This window comes from Ursus arctos, unplaced genomic scaffold (assembly GCF_023065955.2).
Source record: "Ursus arctos isolate Adak ecotype North America unplaced genomic scaffold, UrsArc2.0 scaffold_19, whole genome shotgun sequence".
NCBI classification, from domain to species: Eukaryota; Metazoa; Chordata; class Mammalia; order Carnivora; family Ursidae; genus Ursus; species Ursus arctos.
The window spans coordinates 49,144,216-49,163,643 of record NW_026622863.1 but is presented as its reverse complement, the minus strand read 5'-3'; the positions used below and the strand labels follow the sequence as shown (position 1 = coordinate 49,163,643).

The window sequence follows — 19,428 nt, the reverse complement described above, 5'->3', positions numbered from 1 at the left end:
AATTTTAATTAGTCATGTAGGCAGTTTATAGGTACAAAGTGGAACACTATCCCTCTCCTGCTCGCAGCCACCCTCCAAGGGAGACAGGAACTACACTTTACAGACAGGCAAGCTCAATGAGGAGACAGGAGTCTCACTGGTCGACCACCTAGGACCACGCCAGTGCCGTGAGGCCAAAGGCCACAGCTCCACTAATGCCGGCCCTCCTTTCACAGCCCTGCAGGGGCACACAGGAATTCACAAAATCTCCAAGTGTTTTACACTGAAGAGGCGAGACCGTGAAGGAAGAATGATGAGGTGGCCAAACATCTCACCTGTTCAGGATCCAACATGGTCAGTCCTTTCACTCCTGCCAGAATGAGATTCTTGGCAATTTCAGCCCCAAGTCCTTTCATGCCGACTAGAAGCACCCGGGAGGCCCGCAGCCTGTAAGACAGACACTGTTAACCAGGTGACAGAGAATAGTGGAAGCTTCACTGAATTGATAAACAAAACAAGTCAAAATAACAGTGAAGTAATTTTGATTTTCATTAAATGCATGGAAGCATCATGGACTCAAATCTAGGAAAGAGACAGGCTCTAATCCATCCTGCAAAGAACAATTCATTCAACAAATATTTCTTGAGCACCTTCTATGCCATGCACCCCTCCAAGGTATAGAAATACGGCAGTGAACAAGACAGACATAATCCCTGCTCTCCTGAGCTTTTATTTTATGGAAGAGATAGAGATATAGGATATGTCAAAAAGTGATGAAAATCGGGCAGGCTCAGTCGGTAGAGTGACTCTTGATCTCAGGGTCATGAGTTCAAGCCCCATGTTGGGCGTAGAGCTTACTTAAAGTGATGAAAATCAAGCAGGATAGAGATCAAGAATGCTGGAGGGTGCTATTTTACTCAGACTGATCATGAAGATCTTTCGGAGAAGGTGTTGAGCAAAAATCAAAATGAAATTAAGGATGAATATACAGATATTTGGGAGAAGAGCAAGTACATGTTTCAGGAACAGAAAGGACAGAATGGCTGAAGAACAGTGAACAAAGGGAAGAACAGTAGGAGGTGGGTCACAGACAGAACCAGGGCCCACATCATGAAGGCTCTTACAGGCACTGTAAGGGCTGAATTCTGTTCTAAGCACAACAGAAAGTCATGGGGGGGGGGGGCGGTGGGTTCTTGGAGGGGGTAGAGTGTCACAGTTAAGGCGAGAAAGAAGGCTTGGACTAGTATGACAGCAGAAGAAAAGGTGAAAAGGGGTATTATTAGGCTATAACCCACAAGCAAAAAAGGGGCGGCATGAAAGAGGGTGTATTTGGAAAGTGTTTGGATCATTCTAGTTTGTAAAGTGACAAAAGATGAGACTTAAAAAAAGGTAGTCAGAGGTCCAGCTGTCTCAAAAAGTCTGGACGTAGGGGGCCCTGGATGGCTCAGGCTGCTGGGCAACTGACTCTTGATTTCAGCTCAAGTCCTGATCTTGGGAGTTGTGAGACCAAGCCCCCAGACAGGCTCCATTCTCAGTGCGGACTCTGCTTGTCCCTTCCCCTCCTTCTCAGCCCCTCCTTCCACACACTTGTGCGTGCATTCTAAAATAAATAAAATCTTAAAAAAAAAAAAGAAGCCTGAACTTAACTCTGAAGTCAGTGGAAGGCAGTATAGGTCTATGGTATCATATCTGAATCCTTTAACCAGAAGGGTTTTAGAATCAGAATCTTTTGGATTTGAAAAAAGGAACAGTTTATATCATGTATTATGAAACCCCATCAGGATCTTAGGCAGCACCCTGTAATCAAACCCATTAATATTTTTGCAGTAAATGTATGACTATTCACACTGAAAAGGATTAGTGAGAACTAAGAACAATCTCAAATAAATTCAAGTTTGGGTGGCCAATGAGTTTGCTCTTAATTTATGAAATGAGTCGATTTTTTTTTTTAAGATTTTATTTATTTATTTGATAGAGAGAGAGACAGCCAGCGAGAGAGGGAACACAAGCAGGGGGAGTGGGAGAGGAAGAAGCAGGCTCCCAGCGGAGGAGCCTGATGTGGGGCTCAATTCCAGGACGCCGGGATCACGCCCTGAGCCCAAGGCAGATGCTTAACGACTGAGCCACCCAGGCGTCCCGAAATGAGTCAATTTTCAACTTGTACTAGTATTAGAGAGAACATGCAGAAACTCTTCTAAAAATGATACTAGTAATTATGGATACTTGCATGTCATTAGACTAGAGATCTCTAACGAGGATGGTGGCTGACAAAACAGGGTCCTGCATTGATTTCTGATACTAGCAGATATTGGATTTCTTCCACTGATATAACCAAAGGGTAAAATGGGGGAAAGGGGAGAATATTGGCAATATATCCCTCAAAGGCGTATGTTTGGGTCTCAGCTTCTCCATTATGGCTTTTCCTCTATGGGGCCCTTCCACTGCCAATCACAGGCTAGCAGACACAAGCCTTTCAAGTGACAATTCCACTTCACTAAAATAGGAGGGAGTTGGAAAGAGGGCTTACAAGACACAAGCAAGGTAATAATTATACCAGTGGGTGGAAGGAGGAAGAAAAGCTATGTGACTTTCCAGAGGAGCTCCCATCCCTCCAGAATCAGCACATTTAATAGGGAATGTTTCCAAAAAGAATACAGTACACAAACCAAACCTTTTGACATCAGAAAGATTGAGCCCCCTTGCATTTAGCTGTACCTTCCAGATTTCTGCGGTCACTGTTAGTCTACAAGGCTTCCCTTCACCTGGCCCTGACACTGCCCCACCTGGAATTCCAGGCTGCCAAGTTCTGGGGTTTTTGTCCTGTTTGGCTGCTCCAGTACCTCAAGGATACAACTAGAATAGCCCAGCTCTCCCCTGGGAAGCTGTATCTTCAAACAATACCAAGTGCCTCCTAATGCCTGGACCCACTAAATTCTTCTTAGGCTCTGTTCTCTTTGTTGTTCCTTCAGCAATGGGCACTGCCAATCACTACATGCGTCCTCTAGGTCTGAAGAATTAGGTTTGAATTCTGGTTCTGCCACTTCCCAACTGGGTGATCTGGACAAGCTGCATAATCTCTCTAAACTTCAGTTTCTTCATCTGTAAAATGGTGATACCAATTCTGACTTCATGTCGATTAATCTCCTTGACAACCTGGTAAAATGTGTGTGCAAAAGATTTAGCATAATCCCTGGCATATAGTGGACTTGGACTTACTGAACTTCTCGATCCCATTACCTTAATTACCAAAGCATCCAGTGACAGGGCGCCTGGGTGGCTCAGTCGGTTAGGCATTAGACTCTTGAGCTCAGCTCAGGGTTGAGTTCAAGCCCCACCCTGGGCTCCATGCTGGGCATGGAGCCCACTTAAAACAAAAAACAAGGGGCACCTGGGTGGCTCAGTCTGTTAAGTGTCTGACTTTGGGCTCAGGTTGTGATCTCAGGGTCCTGGGATCCATCCGTTGTTGGGCTCCACACTCAGCAGGGAATCTGCTTGTCTCTCTCCCTCTGCCCCTCCCCCCCACTCGTGCGTGCAGAAGATCTTTAAAAAACAAACAACAAAAACAAAAAAACCCAAAAGGGCTCAGTGATAGGTGGGATCCTGATTTTCAAAAAAATCTGAGAAAAATTCTAAAGCTGGCACTTTAAAGGCCTTCGGTATTGTCTCCCTTCCACTTCCCCAGCTGCTTCTCCCACCAGCACCAGATTCCTCCCTCCCAGACATGCCTTCCATTTCCCACCGCCAACTTTAGATCACAGCGTTTCACACACCTGAAATATACTCTCTTCCTCTCTAGGCATAGTTGAGCTTTCCCCCAGACTTCAAACCCCAATTCAAATCCCATTTCCTCAGAAAGTCCCTCTTGCCACAGCCAACTCAAGTGAGCACTCCCTCCTCTGAGCTCTTGGAGCACAGCAACCTGTAAGTGCCTCTGACAAAAATCACATTTAGACACGTGGTCTCTCCAAAATCCCTATCTCCTACAGAGCTCTAGACTCTCACTGCTTGGGAGGTTCTCTCCCCACCCCCCACCCCCACCAAGTAAGATTTTACTTATTTATTTAGAGAGGGGGGGAGGGAGGGAGAGGGAAAGTGTTGGGGCAGGGCAGAGGGAGAGGGAGAAGCAGACTCCCTGCTGAGCAGGGAGCCCAACTCAGGGCTGGATCCCAGGACCCTGAGATCTTAACCTGAGCCAAAACCAAGAATTAGATGCTTAACCAACTGAGCCCCCCAGGTGCCCCTGCTTGGGAGTTTTGTTTAATTCAGCTGCCATCAACATTGAATATCCTGTATTTTTAATCTTTAACCATGCTAGAGGCCCTGAGCCTACAGCTAACATATGGCTCAATTACATGAAGAACACTTCACATAGCACCTGGCACACAGTCAGCACTTAATGAATGTCAGCTATTATTATTATTCATACTCTGATGCAGCAATTCTTCTAGGAATGAATCCCGCAGAAATACTCAGGTGTGCACCAAGATCATGTACAGACCTATTCCCAGCATCCATCCGCTTCCCTCCACCTCCACAGCCACCACCATCTCTCACCTCCAGAACTACAACAGCTTTAGACCTGGTCTCCCTGCTTCCACTCTTGCCCCCAACAACCTGCTGTCCCCATTTCAGGAAAAGAGATCTTTTAAACCAGATTATGCCCCTCCCTGCTCAAACCGTTCAAGGGTTCCCTATGCAAGTTCCTTACCCAAAGTCGTGTGAACGGCGCCCATCTCAGGCTCATCAGACTCTTCCCACTGCTAATTTGCAAACAGCCATGCTCCAGCCTTAGGACTTTGGTATTAGTCAATTTTTTAGGTTTCAACTCAATTATCACCATCGCAGAAGTTCACACTGGCCACCTCATTCAAATTTATGTCCACACTCTCTTCTATTTGGAATTACACTCTTTGTTTATATGTTGACTGCCTCCTCCTGCATTTGAATGTAAGCTCCAGAAACCCCCACATCCCTAGCATCTATGACTGTGCTTGGCACTTAGTATACTGTTACTCGAACAGTACTGGATTAATAAATACACTAAAAAGAAACCCAAGTGTCCATCACCAGAATTTCATAAATCTGGTCCATAATAAAATAATAATAGCTAACATTTATTGAAGACTCACCACATGCACACAGTCTTTTCGTGTATTATGTTACTTAATCCTCATGACAATCTCATGAGCTGGTATCTTCTTATCCCTAGTTTGCAGCTGAGAAAACAGGCACAAAGAAGTTCACTAGCTTACCCAAGGATACACAGCTAGGAAGTGGCTAATAATCAGCTAGTTCATAAGGGCAAAAAGGGAGAGCGATTCAGATGGTGGGCTCTGAGGCCACACTGCTCTGGTGCACACACGCTATGGAAAACTAGGTAGCCATTAGAAAGAATAAGATAATAAAGGGTCACACTTACTAAGCCGCTACTGTATGCCAAGCCCTGTTCTAAGCAATATATGTGTATTAACTCTGCCAGAAAGGGGTGCCTGGGTGGCTCAGCCGGTTGGGCATCTGCCTCTGGCCTGGGTCATGATCCCAGGGTTCTGGGATCGAGCACCCCACATCGGACTCCTTGCTCAGCAGGGAGCCTTCCTCTCCCTCTGTCTGCTGCTCCCCCTGCTTGTGCTCTCTGTCAAATAAAGAAATAAAAAAATAAAAAAATAAAACAAACTCTGCCTGAAAGGCAGTTACTCTCATTTTGCAGCTAAGAAAGCGGTAGTAGGGGCACCTGGGTGGTCGTTAAGCGTCTGCCTTTGGCTCAGGGCATGATCCCGGCGTTCTGGGATCGAGCCCCACATCAGGCTCCTCTGCTGGGAGCCTGCTTCTTCCTCTCCCACTCCCCCTGCCTGTATTCCCTCTCTCGCTGGCTGTCTTTCTGTCAAATAAATAAAATCTTGAAAGAAAGAAAGAAAGAAAGAAAGAAAGAAAGAAAGAAAGAAAGAAAGCAGTAGTAGACAAAATATGTCCATCCCCACCCCCTCCACCACTGCAGATGCCCAAGCTCTCTAATCCCTGGGACCTGTTTATAAATTACCTTATATGACAGAGGGACCTTAGGTGTAATTAAATTAAGATTCTGAAATGGGGAGATTAACCTGGATCACTCCTTGGGTAGGCCCAAGTATTCACAAGGGTCCTTAGGGAGGCATAAGGGTCAGAAGATGCTATGCTGCTGGCTTTGGAAATGAAGGGGCCACGGAGCTAAGGAACACAGGTGGCTTCTACATGCGAGAAAAGTCAGGCAAAAAGACTCTCTCCTAGAGCCTCCGCAGGGAACACGGCCCTATCAGTACCTTGATTTTAGCCCAGTGAAACTGGTTTCAGACTTCTGACCTCTAGAACCGTAAGAGAATAAATCTGTATTGTTTTAAGCCACTAAGTTTGTGGTAATTGTTACAGCAGCAACAGAAAACTAAGATACTGAGGACAGAGTTGTTAAAGAACTTGCCGAAGATCACGTAACTACCAAATGGCAAAGCAGGCATCAACTCAGGAAATACTGCTCCAAAGTCTGCGCTCTCCGAGTTGCATTGCCTCTCAATACCACAAATAAACATAAAATAACATTGCAACATATTACGTATATAGTCCACCAGTAACTGCGATGGCAGTAATTACCATCTACAGAGGGCTCACTAGGTTTGAGGCATGGAACTAGGCACACTACATATACTACTTCACTGATACCTTGATTATTGGGGCACCTGGCTGGCTCAGTCGGTAGAGCACATGACTCAGTCTCAGGGTCCTGAGTTCAGGCCCCACATTGGGTATGAAGCCTACTTAAAATTTTAAAAAACGACTTTGATTATGGTTCTTCACCATGTTTCTTTTGGGCAAAAAAGCATACACACCCTAAATACTGCATGCATTCCTCGCCCTAAAAGTCCAAAGGGCTCCACAGACCCCAGAGTGGGCCATCACGTTTCCATAGCAAAGGATTCAAGTCGGCCTAGAATAAGGAGAAAACTGAGGCTCAGAAAAGGTGTCCAAGCTCTCATAGCTCGTGAGTGGCCAGAACTGGGATAGGAATACAGTTCTGACCACAATCTATGATTTTTCCTCTTTCAATGTCTCCTCCATGTTGTCTTGTACACAATAGGTTCTAAATATATATTTGCTGATTAGGCTCTCTCATCCTTACCTTCTACTGCCACAGGAATATCTTTTAAATTTCTGAGAAGGAAGGAACCAGAGCCTTTTTATCACAATCTTTGAATTCACAATACATACTGCAAGTTAAGTCAAGCCAACTGAATTCCACTCATGGTTAAGAATTCCTAAGACTACCAAATTCACACTTGAACCACATTTACTGAGAGTCTAATGTGTGATAGTGAGTCATACAAAAATCTGGTTTTAAGACTATTTCAAGTAGGGTAAGCACAAAGTCTCCAGGCCAGAGAGAGGTTTAGCATATTTGAGGAACAGAAAGATACAAGAGCTTGAATGAAGTGAGCCAGGGAGATGTAGGCAAGATCAGACAAGGCAGGGCACGAAAGGCAATGGATATTAAAAACTTTGGATTTTATTCTGAATATAAGAGGAAATCACTGGAAGGCTTTATGCAGAGAACTGGCTGTGATCTGATTTTTTTTTTATAATCAATCTGGCTGCTGCGTAGAGACTGGATTATAAACAGTCAAGAGTGGAACAGAGGAGACCAGAGGGGTCTCATCATCAGAGATGATGAGCGTAGTTTGGACTTAGAAATGAAGAAAGGTGGCTGAGATAGTTTGAAGCAGAGCTGATAGGACTTGCCAACAGATTGGACAATAAGGGACAGAGATAAATAAAGAACTCCTAGGTTTCTGGTCTGTGCAACCAGATAAATGGTGAGGCACCTGCATTTGGCAGATCAGACCATTTTCTCCTTTGAAGGTAAACTCATCTTCACTTAACAGTAAAATACTTTTCATTTAAATCTACAATCTTGCTCCATCTAACTGCCCGTTCATTACATTTACTTCAATGACTTGTCAGAATCCAAAACAGAACTTAAGACCGCTCCCCCTACAATCTTCCTCTTCCTTCTGGAGTCACCACTCAACCCACTGACTTTTACTTTACATTTGCCTTATTTATCTCAGCATATTTCCTATATAGCTTCCCTTCTTTTGTTGCTCGCGATTTATGCTTGTCAAATAATTGTAGCTATAATTTACTGAATGCTTTCTGAGCATAGGCACTATTCATACATTATCTCATTTTTTATGTCTTTATTCATTTAAGTAATCTCTACACCCCACTCAAACTCACGACCCCAAAATCAAGAGCTGCATCCTCTTCCCACTGACCCAGCCAGGGACTTCCATGCATTATCCCATTTAATTCTCAACAATCTTATAACATAGATTCTATTATCTTCATTTGAGAAATTAGGAAATTAAAGCACAGAGAAGAAATGCATCCAAGGTTGAATAACTAAGAATTTCTGCCGCTGAGATTCAAACTCAACTATCAACCACTATCAACACTACAATAAGTTGGTCCTTATATGAGACAATCAGGTTTGGCCTCTACAACACAGTACAGACTCAGTGACTATCAGGCAAATGTGTGCCTACGGAACCAACTGAAGTTCTTTTGAACAGCAGCACTGCTGAATAATGAGTCTCTGAAAACAGGAAAATTTTTGAAGTCCCTTTTTTGTAAAGTCAAAATTTCAGAGTTGGAAGAGTCCTTAGAAATGTAGTCACACTCACCTCTCCTTCTTGCAGATGTGGAACTTAAGGCCAACAAACCGTGTGACTGACCCAAGGTCAAGAGAGCTGGTCAGCAGAACTGGGAATTGAACCCATGTTTCTTGACTTCCTAGGTCTTTGCAACGTACAGTCATTTCATCCAACAAATATATCTGAATGTCTACAAATTTGCAAGCGCTGGAAATTTAGTAAGACCAGTCAAACCCCTTTAATTAGCAGACATTTATAAAACACTTGTCCTCATGGAGCTTATCAACTACCTTGCTCTTTCCAGTCACCCTCCCTCCCTTCCTCACACTTAGATACGGGATAAATTACTGTTGAGTGGAAGAAAAATCAGACAGGCCTACGTTGTGAAAGGCAATGCAAAAACTACTGAAACACACATTTTGAAAATATACACAGCTGCCAGCTTAAACACCCTCCTTTACGCTAATTTGACCGGAAGAAGGAGCCCCTAAAGTCGAAACTGACCTGGAGCAGGGGAGGGTATGAACCTGAAGTGAGTGACTTCAATTCAACTCCTACTTCTATTTACTTGGTGCATGACCTTGGGAGTCTGCTCTCTTCCTTGAACCTCATCCATAAAATGAGCTATGTATCACAGCAAGAAATGCAAAGACACATGCTGACGGGGCCAGGCAATTATATCAAATGAGTGAAGTTGAACTAATAGAGAGAATCCCTAGAAAACCCATGTGCCATGTCAGAAGCAGTCTCTACTTAGCTCCAACCAATGTAGAAGGTCTGACTTTTCTATTCTTCAACAGAAGACAGAAATCAGAAATTGCCAGATTAGGGCATGGGGCTGGGGTGGGGTGGGAGGGAAGAGAATCACATCTCTCTCCCAACTTCTCACAATAAAAATTTGAAACACACAAAGTAAAAAGAATAGTTATCATTTTGCCTTTTACCCATACACCTAACATCACGGCACTTCACACCTCTAGCACGCATCTCCAAAAATACAACATTCTCCTCCATAACCATGCCGTTACCACATCTAGAAAATAATTCTCCAATACCACCTAACAGGACTGAATATTCAAATTTTCACTACTGTCTAAAGAATGTTTCTTTAGGAGTTTTCTTTTTTAATCAGGATCCAGTCAAGGTTTACATCTTACATTTGGCTTCACCTCTTCATGCTCTTTTAATCTAGAACACTCCCTTCCCTTGTTTTTTCCATGGCATTGACTTCTGGAATAGAATCAGGACAGTTGTCCTATAAAATGTCCCACATCCTGGACATCTTATCATTACCTCAATGTTCTTTAATTTGTTCCTCTGTTCTCTGAAAGCATGATTAGGCTAAAATAAAAGACAGTCAGCAGGAAAACTTCATAGATGACACACTGAAGTTCTTATTTCACCACAGCAGAAAGCACATTATTAATAATCACTTCCAAAGGCAACAAACTAATTTTTAATTTCTTTGTTTGAATATTTCCTTGGCCTTATGGATTCTAAATTAAGTACTTATTTTTAAATTAAGTCAATTTCTTTCTTTCTCTCTCTTTCCTTCCTTCCTTCTTTTGACTTTATTTTTAAGTAATCTCTACATCCAACATGGGGCTCGAACAATATCAAGAATGTCATGCTCCACTAACTGAGCCACCCAGGTGCCCCAATTTTTTCCTTCTGATGCTCAAATAGTCTCAAATGTGGCAAATTCTAGATTTTTAAATGCTGGTAACTAATTTCAAAAAATTTAAAACAGTATCTGAAAGATACAACCCAGTTTTTAACCTCTAGACAGAGGTTTTTAACCTAAAGACAGAGATCCAAATTATAGATAACCCCTTCCTTCCCTCTCAGGAACCCTCAATCAATCCTTTTCAGGGAGTTCTCCACTGAGTTCGGTACCTCTCCACTCCCTCAGAACAATTCCCATTTCCCAAGAATTCTATACCCTGACTTTGATTTGTCCCTTAGGTCATCTCCTCTTCAGCACCCCCCCATCCATTCTTTACTGCTCCTCAGAGGAATCATTCCTACCCTCTGACAGTTCTCTCACTACATTCCAGCCTAATCTTCACCAGCTTTGCCCCACCTTAAAACTACCTGCTGCCCCAACCCTCTGGATGAGCCCTTCTAATACACTTAGAATCTCTTTCCCCACCCTTTAGGACTTCCTAACACTCAAACCTTCTTCAAAGGGCAGTCCCTAAAATCAGTCAGCCCCACCTATGTCCTCAGGCCCATTTTCACCATTTAATTCCCAATCTTTCACTTCAGATGCCTTGGATCCTCAAACCAATACTTACTAATGACTAACAATGCACCCTCCCCCAACTGCATAAAACCCCACACACCTGAAAGGAGCCTGAAAACTCAGGTTCATCCCACCTCACCTCACCCCCCGACACACACACATTCTCTCTCACCAAAAAATTCTAGAAGCTCCCACCTCTCAAACTAAATTCTCTTGACCTGCCTCCCTCCTTACCCTTAGATCAATTAATTCTATACTGTGGACTCACATCACGTAACTCCCTCGCAACCAGACCTCATCTCTCAATTCAACCACTCATGTATTTCTCCCGTGACATAAATAACCATCTAAAAACCCAAGCCCAAAAGAGAACTCTTGCTTCTTCACTCACCCCACCATCTCAGTCAATAAATGCCAATTCCATCTTTCCAGCTGCTCAAACCAAAGAAACTTTAACGTCATCCTTGAGTTCTGCCTCTCATTCCCTGCACTGTATCCTTCAGCAAATCCCATCCCCTCCCCCACCTTGAAAATACATTCAGAATATATATCTGTCCCCTTCTCTAGAGTTCAAAGCCACCATTACTTATGTACCAAGGGGATTATTGCCAGGGTCTCCTAACCAGGATTCTCATCTCTACTTCTGCCCACTTCAACCTACTCTTCCCACAGCAAGAGAGATCCTTTTAAAATGCAAATCTGATCGCCTTATTCCAGGCTCAAAACTCTCCAGTGGGTTTAACGAACACTCGCAATAAATAAAGCTACTCCTCATTTGGTTCCAACAACCTTGTTTCTTTCTCTCATTTGCCAAGCATGGTCTGGCCTCCAGGATTTTACACTAGCTGTTTTCTCTGTTAGCAAAGTTCTTCCACGTGGCTCCTTTTCCTTCATACAGGTCTGAGGCTCAATATTACCTCTTCAGAGGCCTTCCCTGGCGTCCCTATCACAACAGCTCTCCCACCTCAGCATCCTCCATTGATCCTCGCACCCGGCCGTATTTCTCTCCCTGGCACTTGCATTACCTAATATATTATGTCTTTATGTTTATTGTTTCTCCCACCAGAATGTACACTCCATGCGGGCAAGGAGTCCATCCAGTTAACTAATATATGCTCAGTGCCTAGAACAGTGCTTGTGGCAGGTGCTCAATAAATATTTGATCAAATCAATCACCTCTTTCAAAGACCTCATCCCCTCCGATAACTACTCAGTACCCAAGGTATGCCCAACCCTAGTGCCCAGTCCTCCCTAGACACACCCCCGTACCTAGGCATAAGCACCCTCTTCGGATAGTTCCAGCCCTTAGGCTCTTCGGGCCTCTCAAGATTCTCAGTTGAACTAACTTGCTCCAAAACTCCTCAAAAACCCTCATTCTTTCCAACTGGCCGACCCTTTCGAAGCCACAAGAACGTAAGCTCGCCCGTGTTCGGTGGGCCAGTCTCCCCAGCGTCCAACAGAGAACAGGTTCCTACAATCTACGAATGAATGAACTACGCCCCCACTTCAAGCTTCCCTTGCATCCTCCTACTCCCTTAGCGCCCACCACCACCACTCCCTTCGGGCGTCTGCGTCCCTGAGTTTGAGTCCTCAGGATACCCCCACCGTCCCTCGGAGAGGGACTCCCTCGGAGCGACCCTCCCCACCACCCTGGGTGGTCCCCGCTTCCCACATCTTCCAGAAACACCCCTAACCAACCCCTCCAGTCCTCTCAAGAAGGCCACCACCCCCGGGCACTTTATTCCCGCCTCCTCGCTTCGAATCAGACCCTCCGGCCCCGTGAGGGCCGCGAACGCCTCAGACCAGACGCCCCCTCCAGACCCTCAGTCCCACAAGCCGCTCTGGCCCTGACCGTTTCTGGGCCTCCAATCCCCACAGACGGATCTGCCGGTCATACTGCGCCGCCTCCTCCTCGCTGATGCCGCCGCCAGCCTCCTCCTTCTCCACCATGGCGCCGGCTCTAGCTGCCTGCACTCAGGTCCTGCCCACGGCAACCGCCCGCCGGCCCCACGCGCCGCCAACCGCCGCCGGCCGCGCGCCCGGGCCTCCTCTGCGCCTGCGCCAGGGACAGCGCCTGCGCAGCACCTCCTCCACCGCCCGCCCCGCCCCTAGAGCCCGGGACCACGTGGACCTCCCCAGCCTCAAAGGCGGGCCGGCGGGACTGCCCGTCACGTGATGGGGCTCCAGCCAATCCTGGCCCCAAAATGGCGCGATTTAACGCCCCGAGAGTAAAGATACCCAAGTGTTGATTTATGGGGCTGTTAATTCATCAAATATTTATCGAGCACCTGCTGAAATCCCGGCTTTGAGGGTGTTTGAAATAGAGCAGCGAATAAAATAGACAAAGCCCTGCCCTCATGGAGCTTACGTTCCATTGAGGAGAGCCCAGAGACTAGAAATCAGGCCATGATAAATGCTGTGGAGAAAAATAAAGCCGGGTATGGGACTAGATGGTTGCAGGAGTGGCCAGAGAGAAGGTCGCTCAGAGAAAGTGATACCGAACAGAGGTCTGAAGGGACGGAATAAACAAGCCATGTGGATAACTGGGAGATAGAACATTTCCGGTCAGGGGAAACAGCCGGTGCAAAGGCCCTGAAGCTGGAATGTGCTAGCATAGCTGAGGAACTGTGGAGAGGGCAAGGTGGCTGGAGCAGAGTGGGAGAATGGTCAGGTGCTAAGAGGTGAAATCATAGATGAAGCAAGTGGAACATCCTGTACGGCCTTGTAGGCTAGTACTAGCTGATACCTATTTTCCTTAGGCAAGATGTCTTTCTATTATCCATTCAACAAATACTTACTAAGCACTTGTTACATGTCAACCATTGATCTCAGTGCTAGGCTAGGTAGAGCACTGAAAAAAGAAAAAAAAAATGCCTTGTCATGGAGTTAAAATGCGTTTTACATGAATCTTTCTCAAACCCTTATGAGATTAGTTAGGTTTTTTAACATTGCTATTTCAGAGCTAAGGAGTCTCAGGTCCAGTAAAGTTAAGTTAGTAGCCTGAACCAAGTCTTATATCTTAGAAGTAGTGAAACTAAAATTCAAACCCAGGTGGTGTGGCCTACATGCTTCATCAGAAGGTTATACTGCTGGTGGTATATTAAGCTTCCACTATGTTCTCTGATCTTGCCCCTGAGGTACATACTCTGTGAACCTCAGAGATGGATATTTCGTTTCCTTTTACAGATTACAACTGTGGGACTCAGAAAGGGGTAGGAATTCATCCAAGATCACAATATCACTCAAAAAAAAGTTTGGTCAGTGGCGCCTGGGTGGCTCAGTCATTAGGAGTCTGCCTTCGGCTCAGGTCATGATTCCAGGGTCCTGGGATCCATCCCCGCATCGGGCTCCCTGCTCAGCGGGAAGCCTGCTTCTCCCTCTCCCACTCTCCCTGCTGGTGTTCCCTCTCTCACTGTGTTTCTCTCCAATAAATAAAATCTTAAAAAAAAAAAAAAGTTTGCTCAATGCTTACTCTTGGTTATGGACATGGAACAAATTATGTAAAAAATTAGGGACTGAAAACAACAATAAATAATTATTATCTCTTCTAGTTTCTGTGGGTCTGGGATTCAGAGCAGCTTGTCTGGGCTGTTGCGGCACAAGATCTTTCATGAAGATGTAGTCAGATGTCAGCTGGGGCTACAGTCATCTGATGGCTTGTGATGAAAGATCCCTTTCCAAGGTGACTCACTCCTATGGCTGGCAAGTTGATGTGGGCTGACGGCTGGGAACCTCAGTTCCTCTCCACGTGAGTCTAACCACCGGGTTGCTGGAGTGTCCTCATGACATGGTGGCTGGCTTCCCCCAGAGTGAGTGATCCATGAGAGCAAGGTGAAAGGAGCAATGCCTTTTATTTTATTTTATTTTTTCTTTTAAAGATTTCATTAAATTTTTGAGAGAGAGAACACGAGCAGGGGGAGGGGCAGAGGGAGAAGCAGACTCTCCGCTGAGCAGGGAGCCCGCTGGGCTGGATCCCAGGATCCAGGATCATGACCTGAGCAGATGGCAGACACATAGCCAACTGAGCCACCCAGGCACCCCAGCAATATCTTTTATAATTCAGCCTTGGAAGTCACACACTGCCACTTCTGCAATATCTCATTAATTTTACACAGTTGTATTCATTGTAAAAGAGGACAATACAGGGGCATGAATATGGCGAACAAAAGAAACATGGATCTGCTCTGTGTTGTGCTGACCAGCTAATAGGGAAGACAGGAAGTATTTTATCAGCCAAAGAATTATTCACTACTCTCGAAAAATATTTACCATACCCCTACTACGCGTTTGACTTTGTGCCAGGCCCTGGGGATACAATAATGATAAAAATGGACATACTCCTGCTTTAGGGACAGTCATAACCCAGTGGGAGAGATAAAACAGTCACATAAATATAAACAGAAACTTCGTGAAGTGCTGTGAAGGAAAAGAAGAAAGAGCTATGACAGCATGTGACTTAGTGTTGGAGTCAGAAAAAGGCTATTATGAGAATGTAAACTTTCTGCTGAGCTTTAGCGTAAAGTTTAGATAACAAAACACAGGAAAACCAGACAGAAAGGATGGCTGCACCTGCTGTGACCCAGAATTTTTTTTTTTTAAAGATTTTATTTATTTCTTTGACAGACAGCAAGGGAGCACAAGCAGGGGGAACAGCAGAGGGAGAGGGAGAAGCAGGCTCCCTGCCAAGCAGGGAGCCCAAGGCAGGGCTCGATCCCAGGACCCTGGGATCATGACCGAGTCAAAGGCAGATGCTTAACCATCTGAGCCACACAGATGCCCCTGTGACCCAGAATTTAAGTTCATTCTCTCTCTTTTTTTAAAAAAGATTTTGTTTACTTATTTATTTGTTTGAGAGAGGAAGAGAAGGGGGGGTGGGGGAGAGGGGCAGACAGAGAGGGAGAAGCAGGCTCCCCACTGGGCAGGGAACCCATTGAGGGGCTCAATCCCAGGACCCTGGGATCATGACCTGAGTCAAAGGCAGACACTTAACTGTTTAACCAACTGAGCCACCCAGGAGCCTCTCCTTCTTTCTGACTCTGCCTCCCTGAGGGTATCTCCTTGACCCTTACTCCTCCACCCCCACACACTCTGTGGGAAGTTTAAAACATGTCCACAAATCTGGGGCACCTGGCTGGCTCAGTTGGTGGAGTACACGGCTCTTGATCTGGAGGTCATGAGTTCAAGCCCCATGTTGCACGTAGAGCTTATTTAAAAAAATAATAATAATAAATAAAACATGCCCACAAATCCTTTGATATTTTTCAACAATATTGAAGGGGGGGGGGAATACGTGTCCCCTGTCCTTGAATCTGTACTCTGTGACTGCTTGATCAATAGAACAAAATGAAAGTGAACGCTGAGCCAATTTCTACATCCAGGCCTTAGGAACCGAGCAGCTTGGGACACCTGGGTGGCTCAGTCGGTTAAGTGTCTGCCTTCAGCTCAGGTCATGATCTCAGAGTCTAGGGACTGAGTCCCACATCGGGCTCCCTGCTCAGCGGGGAGTCTGCCTCTTCCTCTGCCCTTCCCTCTCCCCCTCCCCCTGCTTATGCTCGCACACACTCTGTCTTTGACAAATAAATAAACAAAATCCTTTTTCTTTTAAGATTTTATTTATTTATTTGAGAGAGAGAGAGAGCACAAGCAGAGGTGGGGGGCAGAGGGAAAGAGAGAAATAGGCTGGCCGCTGAGCAGGGAGCCCGACGCAGGGCTTGATCCCTGGACCCTGGGATCATGACCTGAGCCAAAGGCAGATACTTAGCAAACAGAGCCACACAGGCGCCCCCAAATAAATAAAATTCTTAAAAAAAGAGAAAGATAATGAGGCATTGACACATGCTATGACATGTCCCAGAAACATTATGCTAAGTGAAAGAAGTCAGTATGAAAGCTGATGAAAAAAAAATAGATGGTGGTGATGATGGCATAACATTGTGAATGTCCTCAATGCCACTGAGTTGTATACTTAAAATGGACAAAATGCTGGAGGGCCCACTGGCTCAGTCAGTAGACCATGGGACTCTTGATCTCCGGGTCATAAGACCCACACTGGGCATAGGGCTTACTTAATTTTAAAATATGGTTAAAATGGTGGATTTTATGTTATATATGTTTTTAATCACATTGTAAAAAATTAATAATGCAATATACCAAAACCCACTGAATTGTGCTTTAAATAGGAGAATCGTGTGCTATATGAATATCTCAGTAAAGCTGTAAAATAAAAAAAAAGAAAGAAAAGAAATGGAAGCTTCCACTTTCCCTTCCTTGGGACGCTTGATTTTTAATCCCAGCCTCCTTGCTAGGAGAAGCCAAAACAGCCCGAAGAGCAGTCCACGTGGAGAGGAGCCAAAGCTCCGTGCCCTCAGGGAAGCCAACAGCCCCAGGCAACAGCCGGCACCAAGCTGTTGGCCATGTGAGTGAGCCATCCTGGAGCTGGACCCTCTGGCCGCTGGTCAAGCCACCCCAGATAGAGCAGAGACAAGCCATTCCTTCCAAGTCCCGCCCAAAGTTCCAATCAGTAAGCAAAATAAACAATTGCTGTTGATTTACAGGACAAAGTTTTGGGCTCACTTGTTACCTGGCATTAGATTACCTGGATACTGCCCCCTACCAACTCTCTGCTCGTGCTTTCTTCTTCCCCTATAATGTTTCCTTCTCCATCCCTCCACCTGGTTTGCAGCCATTCACATGCAAACAGACTCTGTCAATCTTTCTCTTTCCTCACCCTGCTCTCTTTCTCTCCCTCTCTTTCCCCTTCTCTACCAACACTTTCTGAATTGAGTTTCTCCGACATGCTTTCATTCAGTGTTCCCCGAGGACCTTCTCTGTGCCCAGCCCTGTGCTAGGTGATACATAAACCCTGGGGGACTACCTTGTCCTGTGGGGTCACAGATCTCTCGGAGGAAGTAATGACCAAGTATTGACATAAGGAATGAAGACTGGTCAGGTGACTGAGCCATGGGGACTGAAGGGGATAAAGGCATCAATTAAGAAACTAGATCATGGGGGTGTCTGGCTGGCTCAGTTGGTAGAGCGTGTGACTCTTAATCGCAGGCTTGTGAGTTTGAGCCCCAAGTTGGGTGTAGAGATTACCTAAAAATAAAATGTTAAAAAAATTCTTTAGGGGCACCTGGGTGGCTCAGTCGTTAAGCGTCTGCCTTCAGCTCAGGTCATGATCCCAGGGCCCTGGGATCGAGCCCCACATCAGGCTCCCTGCTCAGCAGAAGCCTGTTTCTCCCTCTCCCACTCCCCCTGCTTGGGTTCCTTCTCTAGCTGTCTCTCTCTGTGTCAAATAAGTAAGTAAAATCTTAAAAAAAATAAAAATAAAAAACTCTTTAAAAAAACTAATAAATTAAAAATAAGAAAAGAAAGAAACCAGATCACGGGGATGCCTGGCTGGCTCAGTGGCTACAGGGCTGTGAGTTCGAGCCCCACATTGGATGTAAAGATTACTCAGAGTCTTTTTAATTTTTTTTAAGTAGGCCCCACACCCAATGTGGGGCTCAAACCCACGACCCTAAGATCAAGAGTTGCGTGATCATGGGACCCCTGGGTGGCTCAGATGGTTAAGCGTCTGCCTTCGACTCAGGTCATGATCCCGGGGTCCTAGGATCAAGCCTGGGATCCAGCCCGAGTCAGGCTCCCTGTTCAGCGGGGAGTCTGCCTCTCCCTCTCCATCTGCCTCTTTCTTGCGCTCTCTCTCTCTCCCTCTCTCTCAAATAAATAAATAAATAATCTTAAAAAAAAAATCAATGCAGGGAATTTTTTTTTTTTTAATGATTTTTTATTATATTATGTTAGTCACCATACAGTACATCCCCGGTTTCCGATGTAAGGCTCGATGATTCATTAGTTGTGTATAACACCCAGTGCACCATGCAATACGTGCCCTCCTTACTACCCATCACCGGTCTATCCCATTCCCCCACCCCCCTCCCCTCTGAAGTCCTCAGTTTGTTTCTCATAGTCCATAGTCTCTCATGTTTCATTCCCCCTTCTGATTACCCCCCCCTTTCTTTATCCTTTTCTTAATGCAGGGAAATTTTTTGAGAATGAATAGGCCAGATTCTCTTAAACACTTCCTGCATGTAAAAGCCCAAATATGTACAAATTCCTTAAACCAAAACATTAATTCCAGAAGCCTGAGCCGCTTGAAAACCTCTATATTTAACTCCAAATAATCCCAAGGTTAAATAATGCCAACTAAGGAAATAATTATGGCAACAACAGGATTCAGTAAGTTCTCTTGATTATCACTGTGGCCGATTGCATTTTGCAGTCGACTTAACAGTATCTCCCGTTCTTAGAGGTCATTTTTTTAAGGATTTTATTTATTTATTTGAGAGAGAGAGAGATCAAGGAAGAGTATGAGCTGGGGGCGAGGGTGAGGGAGAGGCAGACTCCCCGCTGAGCAGGGAGCCTGATGTGGGGCTGATCCCAGGACCCCGGGATCATGATCTGAGCCGAAGGCAGACGCTCAACTGACTGAGCCACCCAGGCTCCCCCCGCCCCCGCAATCTTCTT

At 45.4% G+C, this 19,428-nt stretch overlaps 1 protein-coding gene across 1 annotated transcript in view; it reads right to left on the bottom strand.

The window, feature by feature from the left end:
* Nucleotides 1-12,952, bottom strand: part of SAE1 (SUMO1 activating enzyme subunit 1) — a 74,042-nt gene extending 61,090 nt beyond the window's left edge. The window contains exons 1-2 of the mRNA XM_026481974.4: nucleotides 12,755-12,952; nucleotides 315-426 (exon numbers count right to left, since the gene is read on the bottom strand). Of these exons, the coding sequence (XP_026337759.1) occupies nucleotides 315-426; nucleotides 12,755-12,852 (210 nt within the window). The 5' untranslated portion in view covers nucleotides 12,853-12,952. The remainder of the gene's footprint in view (nucleotides 1-314; nucleotides 427-12,754) is intronic.
* Between the last annotated feature and the right edge of the window lie 6,476 nt (nucleotides 12,953-19,428).